General features: G+C 42.1%; 2 protein-coding genes across 3 annotated transcripts in view; one reads left to right on the forward strand and one right to left on the reverse strand.

Annotated features, from left to right (window-relative positions):
- Positions 1-14,950, forward strand: part of LOC119400931 (guanylate-binding protein 1) — a 125,700-nt gene extending 110,750 nt beyond the window's left edge. For both annotated transcript variants that reach the window (XM_037667819.2, XM_037667826.2), the window contains 3 exons: positions 610-709; positions 10,455-10,601; positions 14,424-14,950. In XM_037667819.2, coding sequence (XP_037523747.1) covers positions 610-709; positions 10,455-10,601; positions 14,424-14,621 — 445 coding nt within the window. In that variant the 3' untranslated portion in view covers positions 14,622-14,950. The remainder of the gene's footprint in view (positions 1-609; positions 710-10,454; positions 10,602-14,423) is intronic.
- Positions 14,951-19,862: 4,912 nt separating this feature from the next.
- LOC119400954 (endoplasmic reticulum chaperone BiP) lies at positions 19,863-24,611 on the reverse strand. Its single transcript, XM_037667835.2, has 5 exons — positions 24,335-24,611; positions 23,507-23,657; positions 23,133-23,397; positions 22,598-22,970; positions 19,863-21,309 (listed from the first exon to the last, which is right to left on the reverse strand). Exons 2-5 carry the CDS (start codon positions 23,644-23,646, stop codon positions 20,108-20,110), a joined length of 1,980 nt encoding a protein of 659 aa, XP_037523763.1. The 5' UTR covers positions 23,647-23,657; positions 24,335-24,611; the 3' UTR covers positions 19,863-20,107.
- Between the last annotated feature and the right edge of the window lies 1 nt (position 24,612).

A 24,612-nucleotide genomic window follows, 5' to 3' on the forward strand; every position in this document is an offset into this window, starting at 1 on the left:
ACTCAACAAAGTTGGTGCAAGATCGAAATAAAACTTATTTTTTCCCAGTACCGAAGAACTGAACTGATCTTTCCTGCCAACTTGGTACTCCATCTGAACAGGAACATTTTGGAAAAACCATAGCAAATGAATTCGAACATTCAATTAAAAAAAAGTTTGGATTAATAACTGCCTTTGGCATAATTGCATTGGTCATTGGCATTAGTAGACCATGCCTTGCATGTACATTAAGGAACCCCAGGCAGGCAAAATTGATTAGGTAGCATGGTCAAACTAGCGTCACTTTGGAAAATTGTAGTGCTGAGCTTCGCCAGGTTTCCAATGGCAGCCTGTCTGGCAGTGGAGATTATTAGCATACTACTGTGCAGCAGGTCTTACCTGTGCTACTGCAAGACACTTGAGGCTGAAGGCCAAGGGCTGATTCAGGGATTCATGTGGATGGTAGCAGCAAACTGTTTTTCCAAGATTGACAAATCCTGTTCTTGTAATGGAGTGTATTTTATCAACAGGGAGCAATTTGCTTTTGTTAGAATTGTGAATGTGGAAGTATTGTTCTTGACTATATATAAATGCTTGTGTTTTTAAGTATGCATTCCATTTTGATTCTAGCCTGAAGAGAGAAAAGTCAAACACAGAGTCCCAGTTTGCAGGGGCTTTAGAAGATTTTCAATCTTCATCTTACTATTCACAGTTCTTCGAAGAGCTCATGGTAAGATTGGAAGTTGCTGTACATCTGATATTTACCTCTGTTTTGCATGGCACTGAAGAAAAGTATTAAAGGGGCCTTGCAACACTTCTTTTTTTTACTGAGAAGACACTGGAATAAGTGTTGTGTCCTTGAATGAATATATTCTTGCAAAAGTTTTTTAAAAGAGTCTAGCATTAATGTGAATATACAGAGCACAGTTTTTACCTTCCCCACTCCTTCTCAGTTTGTGTCTTCTCCGTGGAAACATAGCTGACAGCAGTGCCCTGCCCATGGAGCAAGAGTACTTGAAGAGGCGAAACAGCGCTCACTCAGGTGTCCCATTAAAGTCACGGAAACAGGCTCTGCACTGACACACCATCTGTAGTGAGAGTCTGCTAGCGGATAAGGAAAAACGTGCACATTGTGCTGTCTGATAAAGTTCGTCGGTTCAAGGCCATTCGGTATTGATTCACAGCTAGCATTTTACATGCGAATGGGTGTATCTTGGGCCTCCTCGCTGGCTCCAAATTTGGTAAATTAGTGAGAAAAAAAAGGTGTCACATACAGGGAAATTACCTGCATGACATATTTTGTGGAACACGAAAACTGTAATTTTTATACAACTTAAACTCAATAGCTTAGGTATCATTTGTTCCAACGAATAATGGAACTTCCCCTACATGCCGTCAGTTCATATTTAGATTGTTCTTATTACTGCTTTCCCTTCGTGCCTTTGATGAATTGCCACTGATGGGAACCACCAGTTCCTGGGATAGTGTATTGCTTCAGGTGTTTGACGATCCATAGGAGGTTGCTAAGAAAACGAAGTGCATGGAATGTACTTAGCCTATTTCTGCATCCTGTGGGTCAATTTTTGACCACGCCGTAATACCACCACCTCTCTATATCAATCTCTGATAAGTGCTTCTCGCAAACTTAGTCAGCAGTTGTGAGTTCTTTACCTTTTCTTGCTTAGTATTGCTCTCTTGCTTTTCCTGTGGTGCAGTTATCGTAACACTTCAAGGCTTTTATCTGACAAAGGTGTTAGTGAGAAAAGAGTGGTGATTGGATTAGTTTAATTTTTTTCGTTACAGTGGGAAAATTGGCCACGTTTTGTATGTTTTAGTAATTATTTTTTGTTATGAATAATATTATAGATACAGTGCAGTATTATACATCAATATAAAGTTAAGTGATTGTACTTTTCAATGGTATTACTCTAAAAAGGTTGTATTAGGGTATAACATATGCTAGAATATTTATGAAATACAAGATTTATTGAACATTGCATAGAGCATTTCTAATGTGCCCCCAACAAGAAAGAGGAAAAGACGAAAAATAATTTGAAATATACAAAATGTTTGTTCAACAGTTTTCTATATATGAGAGGAAAGTTTGAATGATTTAGCTAAAAAAAGCTTATGAGTCACCAATTTTTCTTTTCTGTCGAGCGAAAGCTGCATTATTCCATCAGGTTACACAGTTATATTTTTTCCCTCTACAAATTTTCCAAACACAGTAATACAATCGATATAGTTAAGAATAAGAATAAATTACCTATTGAACTATAGGTATTTTAGCAAACTATGCTAAATAGCAACATAGCCACAAATTCAGATACCAAAAGGTAGCACTGAATACAGCACCAAAACATCCTAAAGTATGACTTCACCGCAGACAACAAAAATATCTTAAACGTGTAAGCTACAAAAAAGTCTTCACATTTCAATGTCTGACACTATCGAAATACGTGGAACCAAGTCTGAAAGCTCTAAGATGTAAAAAAAAAATTTGTTTTCTAAGGTGGTTGTGCCACTGGGCAAAACAGCCTTTACAAGTGACATTTGTCTGGTAGTCAGGTTTCTTGTCCTCATAGCATTTTTTGCATCTTCTCGGCTTCGTAAATCAGTAGGACTTGTTCTGAATGTACTCGTTTTGGGGAGGTGTAGTTCTGGAAGTTCGATGATGCCCAAATAGATCAGAACACAAACGAAATTCCCCATGTCTGCAGCCATGATCATTTCCCAGGAACCATCATCTTTGACATAAGACTGCTTCTACAAGATTTGCTACCATGCATGCTGATTTTAGTTAACACGAGTCCTGTTTATTACTTCTGCTATGAAGAAGATGCCCAAGAAGCCGTTTTCCCTGTGACACATATCTCTTCACTGCGCAACACTACTTCGAGGTTGTGGCTGGGTATCCTCCTTGGGCTGAACGTTACTCTCTACTGGTTAAAGGTGATGTCACCAAATCTGCACCATATACTGTTGAGACACTACAGATAGAAGATATAATAGTGCCAACATCTTCATGACATTTCAATCGCCATAAAAAATGACGTGCCATAAAGCAAAACGTTCTTTCTGATCTACACCTGACTACGATCTGGGCTCGTTCTACGTGTTTTGATAATCCGAACTATATTTCCATAATTTGACACTATCCTCAGAATCACTTCTGCTAGAAACAGCAGAAACATCGCTTGTGGACATGACAGAATCATCCAAAGAACAGCATTTCTGAGTGGGTCTCGCTACCAGGTCATCTGCCATCTTCGTGAACAAACCAAGTGAACCGCTATTTTGAGTCGCTGTTAAAAAATTGCCCCCGCTCGGGAAAAACACTAACTATGCAGGAAACGAAACATTAGTGCTTACAGAATGTGCTAGATGGTGCAACTAGTTGATAGGAGCCCCCGTATTTTTTAATTCTTGCTCGGTGCGTTCAGGTCACCGGTGACCTACATTCTATAGGTGCAGTAATGAAAGAGTTAATGAGTTAACAAACTTCATTTCCCCTTTTGCTAGAAAATCAGAAGTAACTCATGGTCATGAACATATTGACAACTATGAGTTGTCTCACGGGTCTTTGATGTCATAAGTGATATATTAAAAGAGGGGTCTTTGAAAGTCACTGGCAAGAGTAGGTGATCTTTCGTATGTGATTGTGGGCTCCCTGTTGTATGCAGTAGAATAATATTTGGCTCGCATGTTCTTGGTGGCACTGTCTACAGATCATGATCATTTTTTTTTTTTTTTGCAATTTCAAAACATGCTGCAGTGCACCTTGTGGCTAGCTATAGTGATAGGATAATATCCAGAAATTCTGTCGGCATTTGTTGTACACTAAGAGATGACTTTGTAACTGAGAACATCCCAACTGTAGACACTGTATGGCACAAGAAATTGGTGGCAGTGGATTATTTACAAAAGAATGAAATGCAAGGTTCATGCATGCACCGTGCCAGTGATTTTAGACATTGTGCCATGTTATACACTATCAAACTGGCAAACAGAAGGCCACACGGAGGATGTCACACTTCCGTAAATACTACTAGCGGAGTGGTGTGATGAAATGGCATCATTGGGACCTCCTGTTGGAATGTATTAAACTGGCTAAAGTGAACTTCTTGTGTTGTAATTGGGTACTGATTAGTTGCTATTGACTAATTGTAATTGGCATGTTCCACACTTAGGCAACTGGTTCCATATTTTTTCAGCAGTGGCAGTCATCCTGCCTTGTGTTTATTTTATTATTTTTTTTTCTTCATTTACAAAAGTTATTACCAGTGAAAGTGACCCTTTGGGTCATTTTGTTTTTGAAAGTGACCTTTCAGGTCTATCTATTTTATAACATTTAGCTATATAGTGTTAAATGAATGTGTCGATGCTGATTCGCCTCAGAAGCTTCTGATGTGTATTTAGCTTTTTCTTTAGTAACTTATGAAACTGTTATGATCTTAAGTGAATGAATAAAACAAGAGGAATTTTTCGAGGGGCTCGTTTTTATGTTAGACACAACCTAATGAATCCAACAGACAGTTAGGCCAGGGAAAGCATAGGGGGCTTTAGATGATGTCTTTAACTGTAGTGTAGTAATAATGGCATAAATTAAAATTAATAAAGTGGAATGAAACTTTTTCATCTGCTTACTGTTAAAAACAGCAATTAATGTCCCTTATGCTTTTCCTGGCCTAATTGGCTGTTGGATTCATTCGGTTGTATTATGACCTTAAAGAAACACTGCCACATCTGAAAGTTGTCGTGTACGGTCACATTTATTTGAAGCTTCAACAGCACAGCAAGTGCTTTCAGTGCATGTTGCACCATCTAACCATGCTCGCAGTAAACTGTTGAACATATCAGTTTCTTAGTTTGTGCATTCACTGACCAGCGCTAACCAGGCAGACCTTTCCCCTGCATCAGGGATGCAACAGCTGCGCCAATTGCGCCATTTTGATACAATTTCGTTTTTCTGCGCCGAGCTGCGCCAAAACCGCGATATTTCTCGAAATTGCGCCACAATGCGCCAAAACGCCCCCGGTAACCGCAAAATTTTTCGGTTGCGCTAGTTTTAGCCTCGTTTTAACGCAAAACGAAGCCCGTATTGGCGACCTAATGTTGGGAGAAGCACCAGAGGCACCTTCATCCAATCCAATTCGACCCAGTGGCGCTTGACTCGAACAGGAGGTTAATCTGTTCCGGTGTGTTTGCTGGTGGGCCGGTGGGCCTAAATGAAGTTTTTACTGCTGGTTCAAACGCTGCTTTACAGGGTCATTCAGCATGAGCAAAGGTGAACGCCCATTTAATGTGGAAGCACCGCATAAAGAAAGTTAACTGACAAACGAGCCGTTTGGCACGTGCTGCAAATCTTAGTGGGGATGTCGTTATTGTTTGGTGGATTCTGGTTCAACGCTGCCTTTGTTCAAATAGCAATACTCACGTGCACGAATTCGCGGGTTGTATACAGTAAAGTCTTTTTAAATCTATTGATGAGTAAAGTGTTGTTTAGAGAAGTACCACACGCAAAAACCCTGACCGCCTTAGCTGAAAGAGTTCATCAAGGTACTTGCTCCCCCCCAGTCGTGGTGAGGCCGACACCACAATGTGCCGAAAAAGGCCTTCCATTTTTTTGGAAATGTGGACATTGGTCGACTAATCATTTTGACGTCGACGCGAGTGTGGTCACCGCTTTCCTGGCGCGAATGTTTCATGGCAGATACCAACGAGCACGTCAGTACGAGTTATCGCCAGCAACCTTATCGCGATCAGGATCTTTATATCTGCTCGGTAGCACGTGCCGCATAGTGCTATATTGGTACTATACTGTTAATACATTGCACGCATAATATAGGCGACGAACCCAAGTATGCCGTTGGCTGACGCCACCTGAGCGGAAACGCAGATTGCGTGTCGCTTGCAGAAACGAAAGCAGCTCACCATTGTTAACCCAACGAAATCTTTGCCGTATCCCTACATGTGGTCACGAGCGGAGCGGGTAGGAATACTCCTCTGGAAAAGCTGTCGTACGGTAGAGCACGCGACCGACCCAGGAGTGATGGCGTCCGCTTTGTTGGAGGCACGCTGCACGAAACTAGGAAGGGTTCGGCTCTACGCGGTGACAGGCACTGCGTTCAATGAAACGATGCCGACTTTCGCTGTGCATAGCTCCCTCCCTCCCTTTCTCTCTCTCTCTCTCTCTCTCTCTCTCTATATATATATATATATATATATATATATATATATATATATATATATATATATATATATATATATATATATATATATATATATATAAAATAAAGATAAGGGGGAGGACGCACTTATGATGATTGTACTTATTGGCTGGTTTGTCTTAGACGTTGCATGACATATAAACACTTTTCTCTTGAACTATATACACATACGGCGGCTCTCTTTAAAATTGACTTTCTCCTTAAGATCTTCTTAGCAGGGCGGAATACAAAATTCAGCGCATCGGTGCTGAATGAAGTGGATTGCAACAGTGACGTGATCAGCCAGTGGCGTAGGCCAGGTGTAAAGTACCATGGTGCAAATTCACCAATGCACAAGGCCTTACTGGTTTCCGGAGAATTCACTGGCATTATTCAGCATGTTATGCACTGAAAACATGATTGTGATGGTGACATCGAAATGTTTGCATATATTTTTTTGTTACTGTTCCAAAAGCAAGCTTTGTTTGCGAAGCTGCTCCATATTTGGAATTTTGAGCTCCAAAACGGAGTTTTTTTTCCCGTAACCTGCTCCAAATTTGGATTTTCCTGCTCCAAAAGAGAGATTTTCCTGCTCGAAAAATTGCTCCAAATCCTATTTTGGCTGTTGCATCCCTGCCTGCATGATATCAAATGAAAGCAGGATTTCAGAGATATGAACTCCTGTAACTTAGCTGCACATTGTGCACTAGTTTATTGCAGGTTCAATTTAGTATATGCCATTTGCCTCTCATTTCGTCATAACAGTACAACAGTAAGTTGCAGTTGTACTAATTAATGTTTAGATTTTTTAGCAACAGTAAAGGCAATTAAAATTTTGATGTATGTTGGCTGTGCCATAAATGCCATTAATACACAGTGCTGTCTTGGTTGAGTGCTTTATTTTATAAGTTGTAAAGATAGGCATGTCTGGCAACTTCAACAGCCCTGGTATAAACTTCTCAAAGCCATAATTTGATAATAGTAAAGGCACATGATAATTTGTCATTGTCATATTTTTCTTGACTGCACTCTAATTTACCTTGTTTATGTTTCATTTCATTTTCATAGGCATAATTATGATTTATTTCGTATTCGAGTGCCTTCGTTAAAAAAGAAAGTAAAAACTTGGAGGGTGCTTGAGCTTCGCCTTCACGAGTGGAAGGCAGTGGCGTAATCGGGCCCCATTCACATCGTCTTCTCATTCACTTGCCTCGTGTCACTTCTCGGTGAACACCTCAACCGCGCCACAAGGAACGTCTGTGTGTGTAATATGGGCCATTTTAAACTCTCCTAAAATGCCCATTGCAAGTACAGTTTCGAAGTAACCACAATGCAGCTGCACACTTTGTTGATGATGTGGCTGATGATGGTGGTCAATTATGCCTGAGCACTTTGTAATAAATGAGGCTTTAAACCACCTACTCGTTGCACAGTTCACATGATGTGATGCCTGATGCGATATTTCATGTTTTAAAGGGGCACTGGCATAAAATTTCAAGCTCGATATGTGTCCTTCATTCGATTGTTCAGTATGCATAAGTATTTTTGACCAAGTTTGAATGGCGCCCATCACCTGAAAGTTATTGTATTTCGAGGGCAAAGAGCGTACGAAAGCTCAAAGGGGCTTTCATCATCCTGCGACATCGACACTACTGTGACGTGTTCGGTGTGGTGCATACCATCCTGAGTGACGGTGCACTAGTAGCGATGACGTCAACGATTCCAGTTTTTATCATGGCGCTGACGCCTGGAAACGCTCTCACTCTTCATGCCTGATCTTCGCCGCGCCGCTTTGAATGATTTCATGAAATTACAAGACGCAAACCACCAAGAAAAGACAGGCGAAAGGAAAGAGCATGATTCGACGTGTGTTCGTCAGTCAGCATGTCGGGGAATTGTGTTGTTGGAAGCATGGAAAAAGCGGAATGAGTGTGTCGTTTCATTGCACATTAGGTACACGCCGACACGACGACAAGCTATCAAAGTGGAGTAGCGTATAGATAAACATCGCTAACAAGTAACACGCAGGTAGCGTTAATAGTGAATTTTAGTTCGTCCGTAGACTTCGTTGCGCTAGCGTAATACCGGGTTACTGCAGCCCTAACCGTGAGAGGCCGGATAGGTGGGGCCATCTGGCGGCGCAAAGAACTTTGCAAGCACAGAATTGCTATTGTAGAAACCTAACGTATTCTATTTCTCCGCTGGTGTGCATTCGCTATACCGATATTCCATAGACCCCTTTGCGTATACTGGAATATGCCGTGCACGCTAAAATTCTCTAATATAGCTAATTGAGGCACACCAGCGAACATGGCCCAAGCGTGCGTCCCCGGGCACCTCCTCGTTGCTGCTTGGAACGGCGTTCACTTTTAATCGTCTATTTGCAAAGCGTCGAAGTGAAAATGATTCGCGACGTCACGAATCGCAGCGATTCCAAGTTCCAGAATGTCGTCTTCAATGCTAGGTGACAGTTCTGACAGCGATACTGGTGACAAGGCATGACTGAACGTGTGCGCCTAGCAGATGAAATGTTAGCTGAGCAGCTGAGCAGCTGAGCCCCACGTCACTCCTTTCTGTAGACAAGTGCTCAGCTGGGGCACGGTCTGGAGGTGGTGCTGCCGGCGCTAAAAAATGGCGGGCTTGCCAGCCGTTTTGAATCGTGCTAGATACCGGGGATCTAAATCAATGAAACAGATAGTTATTCGTCCCTCAGTGGCATTTTGGGTCACGAATCGCTACTAGGGGGTCAAAAACTAGTCGTGGATGCAAAAATCTTGACATGCGTAAATTTGATGTCAGTGCTCCTTTAATGCGTCTCCTCACAGTACATGATGCCTGTATGGGGTTTTTTTCTGAAGCAGTTTCATGCACTGGCATGGGTCTGTGGTAGAACACCTGGCTGTTATGCAGAAGGCCTGGGTTCAATTCTGGCTCAAATCCCCAATTTTTATCATTAATTTCTGTGACAAGAGCTTTTTAACGTTGCGAAAACTAGAAGCAGCGCGAAAAAAACGACGACAAAAATAGGAACACACACAACAGGACTAGCGCTGAACTGCCAACTGAATGTTTATTGAAGAATCACCACTTATAGCTATGCCACCAAAAACGCCTTGTCACACAAAAAACGCCACAAAAAACCAACGATTGCGGACATGCGTATTGCTAAACTAACAGGTGTTTATCGAGAAAAGATCTCTCATGAGTAGTTAAACTAAGTGACGCCGCGCTGACACACTCATCTCCAGCTTTATTGATAAAATAAGCTTCCACGATCGTTATCGCTTTAATAAAGTTCTGGCACCACTCCAGTCAAATAGTACACCAACAGTGATTGATAGCTGCGCCAACTGTGCAAAGAGCTGTAACCTGCTACAGTCTGCTATGTTTCAGCAAAAATCACATAAGTTCCGGCGAGCATGTGCGAAGATGTCATTTTTGCAGTCTTTTGGAGAAAAAGAAGACTGCAGGCACTCGAAGTTCATGTTTGAGTTACCACTGTAACTTCTAGGTGCCATGGGAGGAGCGTACAGGCGAGAGCTGTGTAGTTGAAGAAATTTCTAAAGGCCAGTAACTATGTACTCAATGGAGAATATTATTGGATTAAGCTAATTGTGATGAGAATGCAAATAGCAGTTGCCATCTCTCAGTGGATTCAGCTTACCGTAATGCTTATGCCTGACCACCATTAGCGCAACAACACTGCCCGTTACAACCACGTTGCCCAGCTACAAAGACATAGACGTGCTCACACCGTCAAGTAAATGATGACTTTCACATTGAAGTGCATGCCCTGCCGTAAACTGCATCATCATCACTTCGTGGAGCAAGAACGCTCGTAGAACATTTGCTTAGTGCAAATAGCTTGTGGCATGTGAAAACATGTAGGCTTGCAGCTGAATCCCAGAAGGGGTGGAACTGTGGAGACAAGTAAGACAATGCATTCCCTACTGCCAAGTTACTGTATTGTCTTGTACCTTTGCTGTGTTTGCAATAAAAATGCTTTTCACTCAAGAACAAGACCAACTAGCCCACCTTGAAGTCCTTTGAAGACCTATGTGTCTTTTTAAGCCTTTATTGTATATTTGAAAGTTTAAGGGAGGGGGGGGGGGCTTCTTGCTGTTAGCACTCATATTGTGCATTTTTGGGTTTTTGGAGAGCCTTTGGTCTAGGAAATGTGGTAAACAATATTTTAGAAATGAACGTACTTGTACTTGTCTTGCTATATAGTTGTGTCTAAAACATATACGTAATTATTTTTTGCAGCGAAAGTTATCCGAGAAATCAAAGGAGCGGCACAAGGAGAATGTAAAGGCATTTGCTCAGGTTGTGGATGGGCCACTGAGTAAAGCCCGCCAAATCATTCTTTTATCTTCGCATAACTATAGAACAGAGTTTGGTCTTCAATCTTACGTAAGCCCCCTTTTGAAATTTTTGCTACCCCTCTTTTTCTGCTTCTGTCATTCTTAATACAGTTGTGAATATACTAACTTAGAGAAGTTGAAGAAACTTGATTATTATTTTTTTGTCGAGCAAGTGACAGTGCGAATTGCCCGTGCAGGCTATAACATGTGGGAATTTACATGCACAGATGTTCAGGTCAGCATAACCTTATACAGTCGAACCCGCATATATCGTACCTGCATATAACCTATTATTGTGTATATCGAATATAGTCGTAATACCCCCTTGAAATATTTTCCATATATAAAATACTTTATATATATTGAATTACCTATATAGAGAACTTTTTTGTGATCTCCTTCAGATTCGATACGTCCGGGTTCGACTGTATTGAGCCCATTAAAGGGATACTAAAGGTGAATAACGTGTTATGTCGGAGTGAAAGATCAGTGCTTGGGAACATCTAAAATGTCACTATTATACACTGGAGCACTTTAGTAACCGAGAAAAAATAAGGTATATGCAGGACACAACTTGTGCCACCAGTAAGACATTCTAGAACACAAGCCCGATGACATAGTACATCCTTAGTACAATTAATCACAACTACTCAAACTACCCATGACAAAAAAAAAGATCATATCAGTGCATTACAAGACTGAATAAAATGCATTTCAGTCTGATTCATGCAGAAAAGAACTTCTTGATGTTAGTCTTGACCACAACGGAGTTCTGTTTTCACTGGGCTGTGCCTGCTAAAGCCCTTGCTCCACAGCACTGCAGCGCCAGCTGTCGGGCAGTAAAGGGCAGGCATGGTGAATGCTATATCAGAAAGTCGTTCTCTGAGGTGGAAAGTTTGAATTGCACTAGCGGTATGCGGACAACTAAAACGGGATTTTCTTTCAAGCTAGGCATTTCCTTGGCACAAACTGACGACTACGAGGTTTCTGGAATGCTATTTCAACAATTTACGTTGACTTAATATACGCCTTTAGTGTCCCTTTAATGGCGGGAAAAAATATAGAAGCCTTCAATAAGATATGTGAAAGAGAAACTTTATTGTACGACCAGGCGTGCATTCTATTCGCCCAGAGGTGGGTGACTTCCTTATTCCAGGTAGCCATGGCTTGCAGCCAACACCCGAGCCCTGTCCACCAGCCGGAGCTGGACCTTGAAAAATGAATTTTTAAAAATAAATCATAGGAAAGCAAGACTCACTGAGCCTGCAGGATTCGTTGTAGTCCTTGAAACCCTTGAAAGCCCTGGAATTTTTGAAATAGCATTTTCAAGGCCTTGAATACCCTTAAATTTTTTTAGGTCCTTGAATTTCGTCGATACATTTTCATTTGGTCACTTTCCAGCAGATGCCTTTGAATAAGCCTGTGCGAATAGTCGAGAGCTTTACAGTAGTCGAATTTGCTTTGACATGAATTTTGAAATTGTCAAAATTTCCAAGTATTTGAAACGAACGAATAGATATACTTCACAGCATGTAGCCCACCTGGAAAGGTGGTTTCCTTGCAATGTGGAGCTATGCCATGAAAGCCAGCCTTCAAGGTCAAGTGTGCATATTACCTGGACCCTGTTCAATCTTTTTTATTGCGGTAGCAAATATATGGACACTCCAGGCACATCTTTGTTGTTGCCGTCATGTTCCGTGTAAAGTCCAAATCGAGAACATCGGCCCACGCATTGTGTGTTCTATGTGCGAGGGAAAGCGCGTAAGCGCTGCCGATGAACATTGCTCAAGCAGAGATGAAATGAGCCAGCCATCTCCATCGTCCAAAAGGCGGCTGGAAATAGGAGCAAGAGGTGGGGAGGCTGCTGCGCAGGTCCAGCAGGAAATGCGTACTTTAACTGACCGAGCATGGTTGCGCACGCCTTGTCCCATATCTTTGGAGGGAACCACCAGATAGCTCATAGCTTTGTAGGTGGTGTGCTCTCGTTGCAGAGTTTGCATTGATGCCATAGACAGCACAAAGGTCACTTCGCTTCGCTCGCTGCAGTGGCTGTGTTTCTTATTGGAGTGAGCTCATAGGCATGCGATGAGTTCTCCATTATGGAGGGTGGGCTCGTCTCTCTCTTCTTTCTTTGTGTCCTGTCCTGCTACGCAGTTTGTTAGATGATCCCGTACCAACTTGCCCAACTTTCAAAGCTAGTTCCAATAAACCAAGCAGTTGCTGTGAACATAGGGGCAGAATGCAAAAAACGTTGGCTTGTTGTCTCTATTAAGTGTGTATAGCAGTTTATTGCAGCCATGGTTGGACAATTTGGCGCATACCACAATCTGAAAAAGTTGACTGTGCTGAAGAAATAAGCTTACACATCTGTGCTAATTTTTCGTTTCTTTCATCGTCCTTAGGCAGTGCACTGAGAGTTGTTACATTAGCTCCCAGCCTCCTGATTTGCTCGAATAGCAGAGTGACAGCCCGTAATGTCACTGGTCCCAGGTTTGATCCCCAGACCAGGATGAAGTTTTCTTAAACTATGAAGCTTACTTATTAAATAACTCACATGGGTTTCCTTTGTGGCTTTATGCTACAGTTGGGTGAATGAGGATATTCCCTGAACCACCCTGCACAATTCCAGAGGTCTGCTTTGCAATCAGTATAACCCATGGCAACTACCTGCCCCTGGTAGGCAATGTTGGCCATTGTGTTGTTGGAAGCATGGAAAAAGCGGAATGAGTGTGTCGTTTCATTGCACATTAGGTACACGCCGACACAACGACAAGCTATCAAAGTGGAGTAGCGTATAGATAAACATCGCTAACAAGTAACACGCAGGTAGCGTTAATAGTGAATTTTAGTTCGTCCGTAGACTTCGTTGCGCTAGCGTAATACCGGGTTACTGCAGCCCTAACCGTGAGAGGCCAACAGCAGCACAAAACTTTTTCAATTCTAAGGTTTTTGTGCTAGGACCATGATATGGTCATGCATCACACCATAGTCAGAGATTGGATTAATATTGTCAATGTTGGGATATATTGGGCTTGTTAGTATGTCTTGACTACCGGCAAGAGCTACAGTGCTAAATAAGACAATGCTTGACTTTGTCACTTTGTCCGCCATGTTTTTCTTTGTGCTATAGCTCTGGCCAGCTCTTTTTCATGCTTGTAAATTTAAGGACACAACGAAAGCAGTGTACATCCCTGCTACATGCCCATCCTGTTGGAAAATGTAAACGCCAGTCAGCCATTGTTGGCTTGACAGCTGGTATTGTCATGTGTACCTCCAACAGGAAAAGTTTACAGAACACGAGATTTGTGAAAAGGCTGGATTTCTGCACAGCCTGACAACATAGTCTCTAATTAAAAATTTTAGCCTGTAGTAGTTTTGCTAAATGAAAACTTGTTTAATTTTTGCTTTTCCTGATTTATACTGCAAGACAATAGCTTTTGCTGGTGCCTACCCTGCCTTTTCTAAGCCATATTTATACTATATATCTGTGAATTAAATATAACCTTACTGGATTATTTGCTTTTTCTGTCCATGTTTTTTTTTTCTATTTTCAAGCTTCTTTCAAAAAGACTTTTTGTCGCCAGCATAATCTGTTACAACTCTACCTTTGTTCATATAACCAAATTGACCATCGTCACTGTTAATGTAAAATATACTAAGCATGTTAAATGTACCTGTGTTTTATGGGCTGAAAGAAATTCATCCTTGAGCATCTATGATAGGAGCAATTTGGGGGTCGGTACTATGTGCACATGTTTACGTGTGTGTTCATGTTTATAAAGTTCAGTCCATGTTATATTTGCTGAACAGTTTTCTGTTGCAGACAAATGTCTGCCCAATGTACTAATTCTGATATCACGTTTTCATGAAGATTATGCAAGTGTGCCTTGTACAGTTGGAAGATGGAAAGGCGAAGCATTGGCACGAAGACCTCAAGAAAAGCATTATTATGGATTTCATGAATGCAGACCCAGACCTTGCCAAGGCTTTGAGGGACGTTAAGGGATTTTGGTCAAGCATCCTGGGCTTCTTTCTTTGGTTCTTTTGGATGTTAGGTATAAAACTGTAGAACCGATTAACTAGGCCCATAAATAACAGTATTAGTGTTTCAATAGTTAGTCTGACCAATAAAAGTTAAGTTGTTGCAGTAAAATATACAAATTTAGTGCCAAAGTTGTGCCGCACTAACTACAAGTGAAAATTTTAGCAGGCCCAAAAATGTTAGAGTACAGCATGAGTTGGTAGTTTTTTTGTTTTGTTTTTTAACAAATAATTCATTACGGGGTACAGATGAAATCCCTTTAAGCACCTTTCACAATGTTGTTCTTCCCAACAGCTTCTCTATGTTATGCAATCATTTGTTTTATGCAAAGCTTAAATAAACCTCCAGTTTATTCATTGTGGCTTTTTAATTTATTTTACTGTTAAGTATACGTAATGTATGTGTGCAATTGTGCATGCATTATGGCATCACATGTTCACATTTCCAAATGTGCGTGTATCCACTGAAAGGTGGTTCCTTTGAGAATTTTGCTCAAAACAATATGTGAGGACATTCTTAAGTGACCAAGGCAGCCATTACACAAATAATGCACCTACTTGAGCAACTGTGTATGGTTCAATTCAATAGTGTAGTGTACCAGTTCTGCTGTTTTTAGTACTTGGTGCTAGTTATGCAGTTGTAAAAACAAATAGTTTAGCTGCTGATTTATTTCAAGACATCTCTACTTGCCACAAAAACATTATGGTCGATTACTCACTAATTGAATACGAAGATAAAATGCTGAGTACTTGTGCTTTTTATAATTCATCAATGCATACAACATAGTCAGTTGTCTACATTACATGGCAGTGACAGTCTCTGTGAACTAAATTGATAACAGATCTCTCCTAGCACATCCAAAGAAGCTCTCTCTTATTCCCTCACTGTGGAAAAAAATGCACTGCAGAAGGCCAATTTAAGCTTGCACTTTACGAATTGCTCGTCCGATCCAAATTAGAGTATGCATTTTGTATTTGGGTTTTCACTATTCTTGAAGCAACGCAAAACCAAGCTGCTTGCTTTCCAGTTTTTGCTTCACTACCAGTGTTTCTCCAATGAATGCTAATGCTAACTTACATGTCCTGTTATTGTGCTGTAAATATTCCAGTTTGTCTGTTCCACAAGCTTTATCATATTCATTAAACTGAAATATCAATTCCCGCATGGACTGAATAGCATTCCATCTTGGTGATCACTTCAAAAGTGAGTTTTGCTGCATGTCACACTAATGCATATTTTGATACCTTTATCCTGTGGACCAACAGTGAATGTAAAGCACCTTCCTTCATCCCCTGCTACCATGATTGACACTGTGCTGTCACTTTAAAAAATGGTGTCACTGATATTTGTGACTACACTCCTCTCTTCCTCCTGGCTCTAAGAGTATGTAAATAAACAGACATGAGCATGTGATCGGCACCCATACACCAATAAGGATTTTTTTAACGTGGTGGCATACAAACATGGCAAATGCAGGGATGTGGATCGCAAAGTGGAGAGGGAGACTCATACGTGGCATTTCCTTGTCACCTCTAGGCATTTCCTCTTTAATGTGCATTTGCTACTGTAAGATTTACAACATTTAGAGTGCCATCGGGTCAACCAACATGGAGATGCAGCCCATACAAGCCGCATTATGGAAAACTGACCTGGAAGGTCGAAGATGCATTCTACCAAGCTACATGGGCATGAACTTGCCGCTTATTGCAGTAAAATTGTGGTCTTACCCATACTTGGCAGAGCACTGCCCCAGAGCCTGTGAAAACCATTTATGGCATTGTGCAAAATGCACAAAACTGACCAACAAGGAAAACTGCAGGAAAGGCTAACAAATCAACATCATGTTACCTACTCTGGTGAAGTTTGGTGTGGAGCTGGGCAGCATTCTGAAAGTAACAACTTACTCAAAAGTTGATAATCATGTGTACATAAGCAGGTCGATCTGAATGGGTTCATATAATTTGCGGGCATTCAAAAGTTACCATCAGCAGATGAAAAGATTAATCGATTGAAAGTCCTTTATTAGCAAAATGTGGAAGCACAGGTCCTCTGTGGGGACAGACAGGGCAGTGAATATGTACCGTGCATGTTTGTGTCCATTTTATGCACAGCTGCTATGCTGTAAAACCATGATGTATGTAATTGCTTTTGTACAGTGACTGGAAATATGGCAGGACCAGAGCTTTGTTCTGTGCTGTCTTTAGCTTATGCTATTTGGTACCATAGGTTACCAATTAGCCCACCAATACCTTACTCAAGCATAGCCAAGGGCATCCACAGAATTTTTTGCAAGGGGTGCATCCATTGAAGTGAGGATTAGTCAACAGTGTGTAATAATGTGCAAAGTTGGCTGGCACTCCTGAAGGCCGTTTCACGCGGATATGCAGACCCTGAGTGTGCTAATCGACGTGTGTAGCTTGTTGCTACTGCATAGAAAAATATTCTCCGAAATTTCAGTGGGGGCAGCCACTCCCCTTGTACCCCCCTCTGGACGCCCATGAGCATAGCACACATCAGTCATGTCAAGGAAGTTTGTCCACCAGACTCAGCTCCACAGCTACAAAGTCAGCTGGACTACTCTTTGACACTGCCACTATGTTCAAGTGTTTAGGTGGCATATTTGCAACTAAACAAGGCTTTAGTAACTGCTGCATCATAATGCTGTGTTCTATACAGTTTTCAATGTATGTTCGATCATGCAAACAGTGCAGGTAATCTGACAGATGTACAAACAGGACAGATATGCTGACTATCAACTGACTTTTACTCAAGGCTGTGTTGTATATAATACAGAGATTACAAACGTGTAGGTCTAAAAGTGCATTATTAAATTGTGAGCAAGAGGCAAAGCTTTCACAAGGCTGTTTTTCCATTTGCCGTACAGCCAGATGTGTTGATTGCATGTTTCTTTTGTCAGCTGGCTGAACAACTCAGAATTGTGCTATTATGTTTACAAGTCTGTAAATATAAATAGGTGTATCGTATCACTTAACGAAAGATTGTTCACAGTGCTATTCCTTCCTTATTTTGTGTCTATCATTTGTTATAACGAATGAGAAACAACTAGCATAGCTTTCAACATGTTAGAAAACTTGTGTAGGACTATTTCATAAAGGTGCCCTGCGAGTCTTTCTTGAACATTGTAAATAAACCAGTAAAGTAGCTTGACAACCCTCTCATGAATGTTCATCTGCTGCTCTCCATTTTCCTATGCAACAATAAACATGATGGCTACTCCCCAAATTGCTTTAACTCTTTTCGGCACGGTGGTCACCCACGGTAACCACCTTTTCTTCATTATTTTTCTCTTGAAGCACACGAGCCCCTCGCATCACATTTTATACAGCACGTTTCTGAAGCTTTCAACATAGTGACAGAGATGATGCCACTTCGTTTGGGCTTCATTGTTACGGGTTACGTCTGTTTTTATCCTGTTGCCGTTGTCTTCAAGGTGCGCTAAACGATGGACCCGAGATATTTTTACAGAAATGAAAGTATGTCCGGTTCTTATTAAGTTGATAGCTTAGGACAACACGTTGTATAAGTAGCTAATACCAAGGAATCCAGAAATTAAGAGCTGTACTCAGCACTGTGTCGTTGAAGTTGGTGGTCACCTAGAGTGACCACTGTGCATGAAGGGTCTTAGAAGGTTGAAATATATATTATTTTTTTTATTGGTGCTTGGAGGAGAAGTTTTGCGAAATCCTTTAATGAGCCTTCAAGATTGAGATAGATGTGTGGTATATACAAAGTCCCCGTGCTCCTGGAGGGAAAAAAGCACTGTTTTGCAGCCTTCAACCGAAACTGACTGGTAGACCCTTACTGCATGGTGGTCACCTCAGGTGACCACCTCATATCTTTTGAACTAAAGGTGCCAATTTTTTTTGCTTGTGAGAAAATCATATTCTCAAAAAAGAATTCACCGTTTTTTGCATGAAACTGTTTCCTGCCAAAAACGCAGTTCTGTGCATGAAAGAGTTAAATGTAACAGCTATTTGCCTACAGCAAAAATCAGTGGCACCATTTCACAACGGACGTGATGTCCATTGCGAAATGGTGCCACTGTCAATACTATGGTGTGGACGACTGGGTGACGTAACAGAGGTTTTGGAGAATATGCTCATGCCAAAGGTTGATGTGAAATATGAAGTTAGTATGGTAGTCTTTGTTCCAAGGCATAACTTTATGCATGGTAGAATCAACAAAAAAGGACGGAAAGGTAGCATTGTCAACAACTCCATTTATATGAGGCACTTCCTATTACAAACCTAATAATGTATGTCAAAGCCCCCCCATCCCCACAGCGTTTTTTGTTTTAGTACTGAAATTTGTCAGTTTTTTCATTTTGCAACAATGTCAGCCTTTTCACCGACAGCTCCCTGGGCGCCGTCATAATCCTCTTTGGGCTGTGCTAAATAAGCGTGACCCCCCAGAAATGCACTGCTGAAGCTGCAATGTCAGCCTTTGTTCTCCCGTGCCGCAGCCCTGCATGGCAGCGTTTCTCTCCTGTGAAAAGGTCTATAAGTCCTCTAAACCCTAGAAAAAGAAAACCTAAATAAAGTACCATAATAGTTTTTTCTCGCCAACTTCAGTGCCCAAGGATAAATTCAACAGAATGGCTTGCTCTTTTCTCATGATTGCCATCACACAATGCAACCAGAAGAAATCCAGCAGCACTATTTTTATGATCACCATACCGAGCCCTATATAGCGGCAGTGTTGGTGTCATTTTCAACTTGAAGCAAAATTTGCCAAGTCTCATTTCAAGACGCTAGTGTAAAAAAAATATTTCGTCCTTGCCTTCATACCGAACAAGTGTGATTCATTCAAATGCAAGTAGCATGCAATTATCAATTTTGAGTCTCATTGGAAGAGGGAACTATGCTGGTGGAAAATGCCTCAAATGACTAGTAAACATACATGAACAGCCTTGGTTTCGTCATTCACAATATGTAGTTGGGATTAGTGCAGCCTGCACATTATCACGACATGTTGATGCTGCCATAGTAAAAAAGCAGAAGTGCATTATATACTAAATAGGCTAGTAAATCACATGAACGTGATCAAAGCTACGGCCGAGGCACTTTTTTTCATGCAAGTTGAAGTGATCTCATTAACCAAAAGCTTCCCTCCCTCTTGACTGCTGTGTGGAAAATAACAGCATGCACTTATACCATAGCATATATGCACATGCCATGAACTGGCAGCTGTTAGTGCAACACCAGTTGGGGCAGGTGCTATTACAAGTGAACTTTGTAAGGCAGAACATAAGTCATATGTACAAGTATTTATTTGACACCCCATGTAAAAAAAACCCTTCAAAGATAACTTAAGTTACAAGTTGAGTTTGTACACAGAATGAGGATGGCAAACAAGTCCAAGAGAACACTTAGCTAGCCAAAGGATGGGTGGAACTGGATGTGTCGGCCAAATGATGAAGCTTGTGATCGTTAACAGATGAATTGTGAGAGTCGCAAGTTGCCAACCACCCTCTGGAAGTTCTATAGTCTTTTCTACAGTTCATCCTTTGTCGAGTCATCCTTGTCCGTTGGTGGAGGAGTGCCACCAGAGTACAGTTTGGCCACAATGGGTTGAACAATTTCTTCGAGAGACTTCTTTTGAGCCTTGAGCTGTTCAGCATCAGCATCTGGATTCTGTTCCAAATATTTGATAGCCTCATCCACAGCCTCCTTGATGGTAGTTTTCTCCTTGGCATCCAACTTGGCACCAAGCTTCTCTTTGTCGTCCACCTGGTTTTTGAGTGAATAGGCATAGGACTCCAGTTCATTGCGGGCCTCCACTTTCTCTTTAACTTTCTTGTCCTCATCAGCGAACTTCTCTGCATCCTTAACCATCCGTTCAATGTCTTCGGGAGTAAGCCTGTTCTGGTCATTGCTGATGACTATCTTCTGCTTGTTGCCAGTGCCCTTGTCCTCAGCACTGACTTTCAGGATGCCATTGACATCAATCTCAAAAGTGACTTCAATCTGAGGCACACCTCGTGGTGCTGGAGGAATTCCAGTCAAATCAAACCTGCCCAGCTGGTGATTATCCTTGGTCATAGGTCGCTCTCCTTCGTACACTTGAATGGTTACTGTCGATTGATCATCAGATGCAGTGGAGAAGATCTGAGACTTCTTGGTGGGAATAACTGTGTTGCGAGGGATCAGCTTTGTCATGACACCACCAACCGTCTCAATGCCAAGGGTCAATGGGTTAACATCAAGAAGTACAAGATCACCAGTGTCTTCCTCTCCTCCAAGCACACCAGCCTGCACTGCAGCACCATAGGCCACAGCTTCATCTGGGTTGATGCCTCTGGTGGGCTCCTTGCCATTGAAGAACTCCTTGACCAGCTGCTGCACTTTAGGGATCCTGGTAGAGCCACCCACCAGCACAATTTCGTCAACGTCGCTCTTCTTCAAGTCACCATCCTCAAGCACTTTCTGTACTGGTTTCATTGTGGAACGGAAGAGGTCCATGTTCAACTCTTCAAACTTGGCCCGGGTCAGAGTCTCACTGAAGTCTTCTCCATCAAAAAAGGACTCGATTTCAATCCTAGCTTGGTGAGCAGTCGATAGCGTACGCTTTGCCTTTTCAACTTCACGACGAAGCTTCTGCACAGCACGATTGTCCTTGCGAACATCCTTGCCAGTTTTCTTCTTGTACAGCTTGATGAAATGCTCCATTACACGCTGGTCAAAGTCTTCTCCACCTGCAAATACAAATGAAGGAAAATGTTAGTGCAAGCATTCGCCACAAGCCACAAACCCTGCCCATTTTAAAAGCGAAGCTCGTTAGGGAGTCTAACTTGTACTCAGTTGTAAAAAACTTATGAACCGGCGCGCCCTCTTAGTTTTCTTTACAGCGAAGCTGTTGAAGCTATCAGTAACGTGTGCTCAGTCACGAGAAACTCCACAGGTGGGCATAACTGAATTTATAACTGCGCTAAGGACGAGACACCAGAAACAAAGTGGACAGGATGATCGCTGCGATCGTCCTGTCCACTTTGTTTCTGGTGTCTCGTCCTTAGCGCAGTTATAAATTTTTTCAATCATGTCTTACCAACTAGCCCCCCCAACGTACGCTTCTCGAGTCCACAGGTGGGTATGCGCCACAGAAAATGGGCAAGCCCCGCTATTGAGTGAACATTAATTGAAAACTGCTCGGTGAAGTGGAGCAAAGAGGAAAAAATAAAGAGGAAAAAAAGAAAGCAACAGAAAGAAAGAAAAAATAAGAAAGAGCAAGACAGAAAGAGAAACAAAAGGAATCAGAAAGAGAGAGGAAACGCTAGAGAGAAAGGGAAGAAAGAAGAACTGCAAGATATATTTTTAAAGAGAAACAAGGAAGGCCACACAGCTTCGCTCTTCCTTCAGGCTAGGCACCACTAGTGCGAAGCTGCCATTAATAGTTTAACACCACATGCCAAGCATCTGAACTAACAATATGTGAAGTCATGCTTTACTTGTAATTTTTTTTAACAATCTACTGTCGATGATTTATGTCTGAAAGCAACACCGCCAAATTTGCACATATGACCTCTGCCAGCAGCAGAATGCCACAGCTATACCAGCAGACCTCCCAGTTATCACTGCATCTAATTTGCGTCAATGATGGCAAAGGACCACTCACTAGTCCTCAGCTACAATTTTGCATTTACAGGAGCTAAGGGACTGTCGCATTCACACGGCAAGCCTCGCCCATATCGCAATTTCGCTTCATGGCACATTTGAAGTGGCGACATTGCATGTCCACGGTTCAACTTATATGCCATGATCAGTGAAGTACGCAGCGAGTACGGCATAGAGCATGTCTGGACGACCTTGACTGTGCAAGTTTCAAGGAAGTGCAGACTACGAAGTTTTTTTTTTTTGCGATTTTACGGACCACATAATTCGTTCATCACAAACTGTTGATGTATTTGCCATACTAATCTTTTCACGGCCCAAACCTGGCGATAACATTTTCAGTGTTACACATACATTAAAAAAGTTTATACAAACCAAGGTGAGTGTCTCCATTGGTAGACACGACTTCGAAGACCCCATTGTCAATGGTCAGGAGAGAGACGTCGAAGGTGCCACCACCCAAGTCAAAGACCAAGATGTTCTTCTCGCCCTCCTTTTTGTCAAGACCATATGCAATTGCAGCAGCGGTGGGTTCATTGATAATCCTCATCACATTGAGACCTGCAATGGTTCCAGCATCCTTGGTGGCCTGGCGTTGGGCATCGTTGAAGTAGGCTGGCACTGTCACAACAGCATGGGTTACTTTCTTGCCAAGGTAAGCCTCTGCAGTTTCCTTCATCTTTGACAAAACCATGGCAGATATCTCCTCGGGAGCAAAAATTTTCTCATCTTTTCCAGAGGTCTTGACCTGCAAAACAGAATTTCAGGAACAATAATTTAAGAAGGAGCACTGTATTCGAAAATGATGAGGTGCACACTGTGCAGAGGCATATTTATAACCCCTGGACTAAATAAAGTTGCACACAGAAAACCAAAACAGGTCATGCACATGCAAGAAGGTAATACTAACCAGAATGTGAGGCTTGCCATTTTTTTCTTTCACAGTGAATGGGAAGTACTTGACATCATGCTGGACAGACGGGTCATTCCAGTCCCGGCCAATAAGGCGCTTGGCATCGAAAACAGTGTTCTCAGGATTGCTAGTCAGCTGATTCTTAGCTGCATCGCCAATAAGACGTTCACCTTCAGCAGTGAAAGCAACGTAAGAGGGCGTGATACGGTTTCCCTGATCATTGGCAATAATTTCCACTCGCCCATTCTTGAAGACACCGACACTGTAAAGAAATTTAACATATGTTTAGACCACATTTAAGTCGTGCCACATGTCGCAAACCCCTACCACACCATATTTAAATTAAACAGTCACTGGCCTAGGACGCTCACCAGGAATATGTCGTTCCCAGATCAATGCCTATGACAGTGCCGACGCTTTCTTTGTCTTTCGCTGCGTCGCTGTCTTTCTTCGCAGAGGAAACGACAGCGCACAAGAGCGCTGCCGTAAGGCATAACGATACTTTGTGCATCTTGTAGGCACCTGCAAGTGGCAAGGGAAGCAATTACAACCTGGCGTTACCAAACCGGCTACACATGGGCAAGGTCACGAACGGTCAGACACCCTGGCCTCATACGTAAGTCGCTTAATCAACTTTGCGGCGAAATTAAATATACACATGCAGATTTTTCAGGTCACGAGCAAAAAGGCACTGCGCAACCACGAAAAATAGCTGAAGCATAGTCCACAAGCCTGTGAGAAGAGGTACCAGCAGTTACATTTGCAACGAGGCCAGTAAAGTCTAAGCAGGAAATGCTACACGTATTAAAATTTCCGCGTCGGCGCAAGAAGTACGAGTCGAGTACAAATATTGCGAATAGGCGATAAACTTCAAGTGGTACATATATACAGGATGCGGGCAAAAAATGGGAGAATGGCTTTCAGATTCCAAGTCCACGTCAGCACAAGTGCACTTGAAACTGATGCCACCACTGCCGGCGCGAGTACAAACGAAAGCAATAATTACAGTATTAACAGAACATGCGCAGGCAAAAGCACAACGTACACAACGATTAACCGGTATATTCTCAGCAGTCTGGCACCGGCGCACGATGCCTTTACGATATGCTGGGATTTCATCGAGCTCAACGACACTGTTTTATGCCTTCAGTAGTATACACTAGAGAAATCAATTGGTATATAGGAGCACTCATACGTACAATTCGTTCTGGAAACTCCAGATGAACACTGACAACAGAACGCTCAGGCAGCCGGCACGAGTCTACAACCTCTCACGAACAACTCGATTCACGCCGAGTAACTGACAGACAGCAGTTGTATGGAAGGCATGGTATAAGTGGTGGCTCCTCGTCGTGTCGGCACCGCATTGGTCAGATAAGAACAAACCGAGCCCCATGATTGGTCAGATTCAAGGCACGTGGTACTACCAACAAACGACACGTAGCTCTCAAGCTTTCGCATTCCGGATTACGCGAGA

This window comes from Rhipicephalus sanguineus, chromosome 1 (genome assembly GCF_013339695.2).
Source record: "Rhipicephalus sanguineus isolate Rsan-2018 chromosome 1, BIME_Rsan_1.4, whole genome shotgun sequence".
Lineage (NCBI taxonomy): Eukaryota > Metazoa > Arthropoda > Arachnida > Ixodida > Ixodidae > Rhipicephalus > Rhipicephalus sanguineus.

Bases quoted from the DNA above. Each gene is read 5' to 3' on its own strand.
- LOC119400954 (XM_037667835.2), bottom strand. From the start codon at position 23,646: ATGCACAAAGTATCGTTATGCCTTACGGCAGCGCTCTTGTGCGCTGTC. The intron at 23,398-23,506 runs GTGAGCGTCCTA...ATTTCTTTACAG, and splicing joins CTGGGAACGACATATTCCTG to TGTCGGTGTCTTCAAGAATG. The intron at 22,971-23,132 runs GTTAGTATTACC...TCTGTTTTGCAG, and splicing joins ATGGCAAGCCTCACATTCTG to GTCAAGACCTCTGGAAAAGA.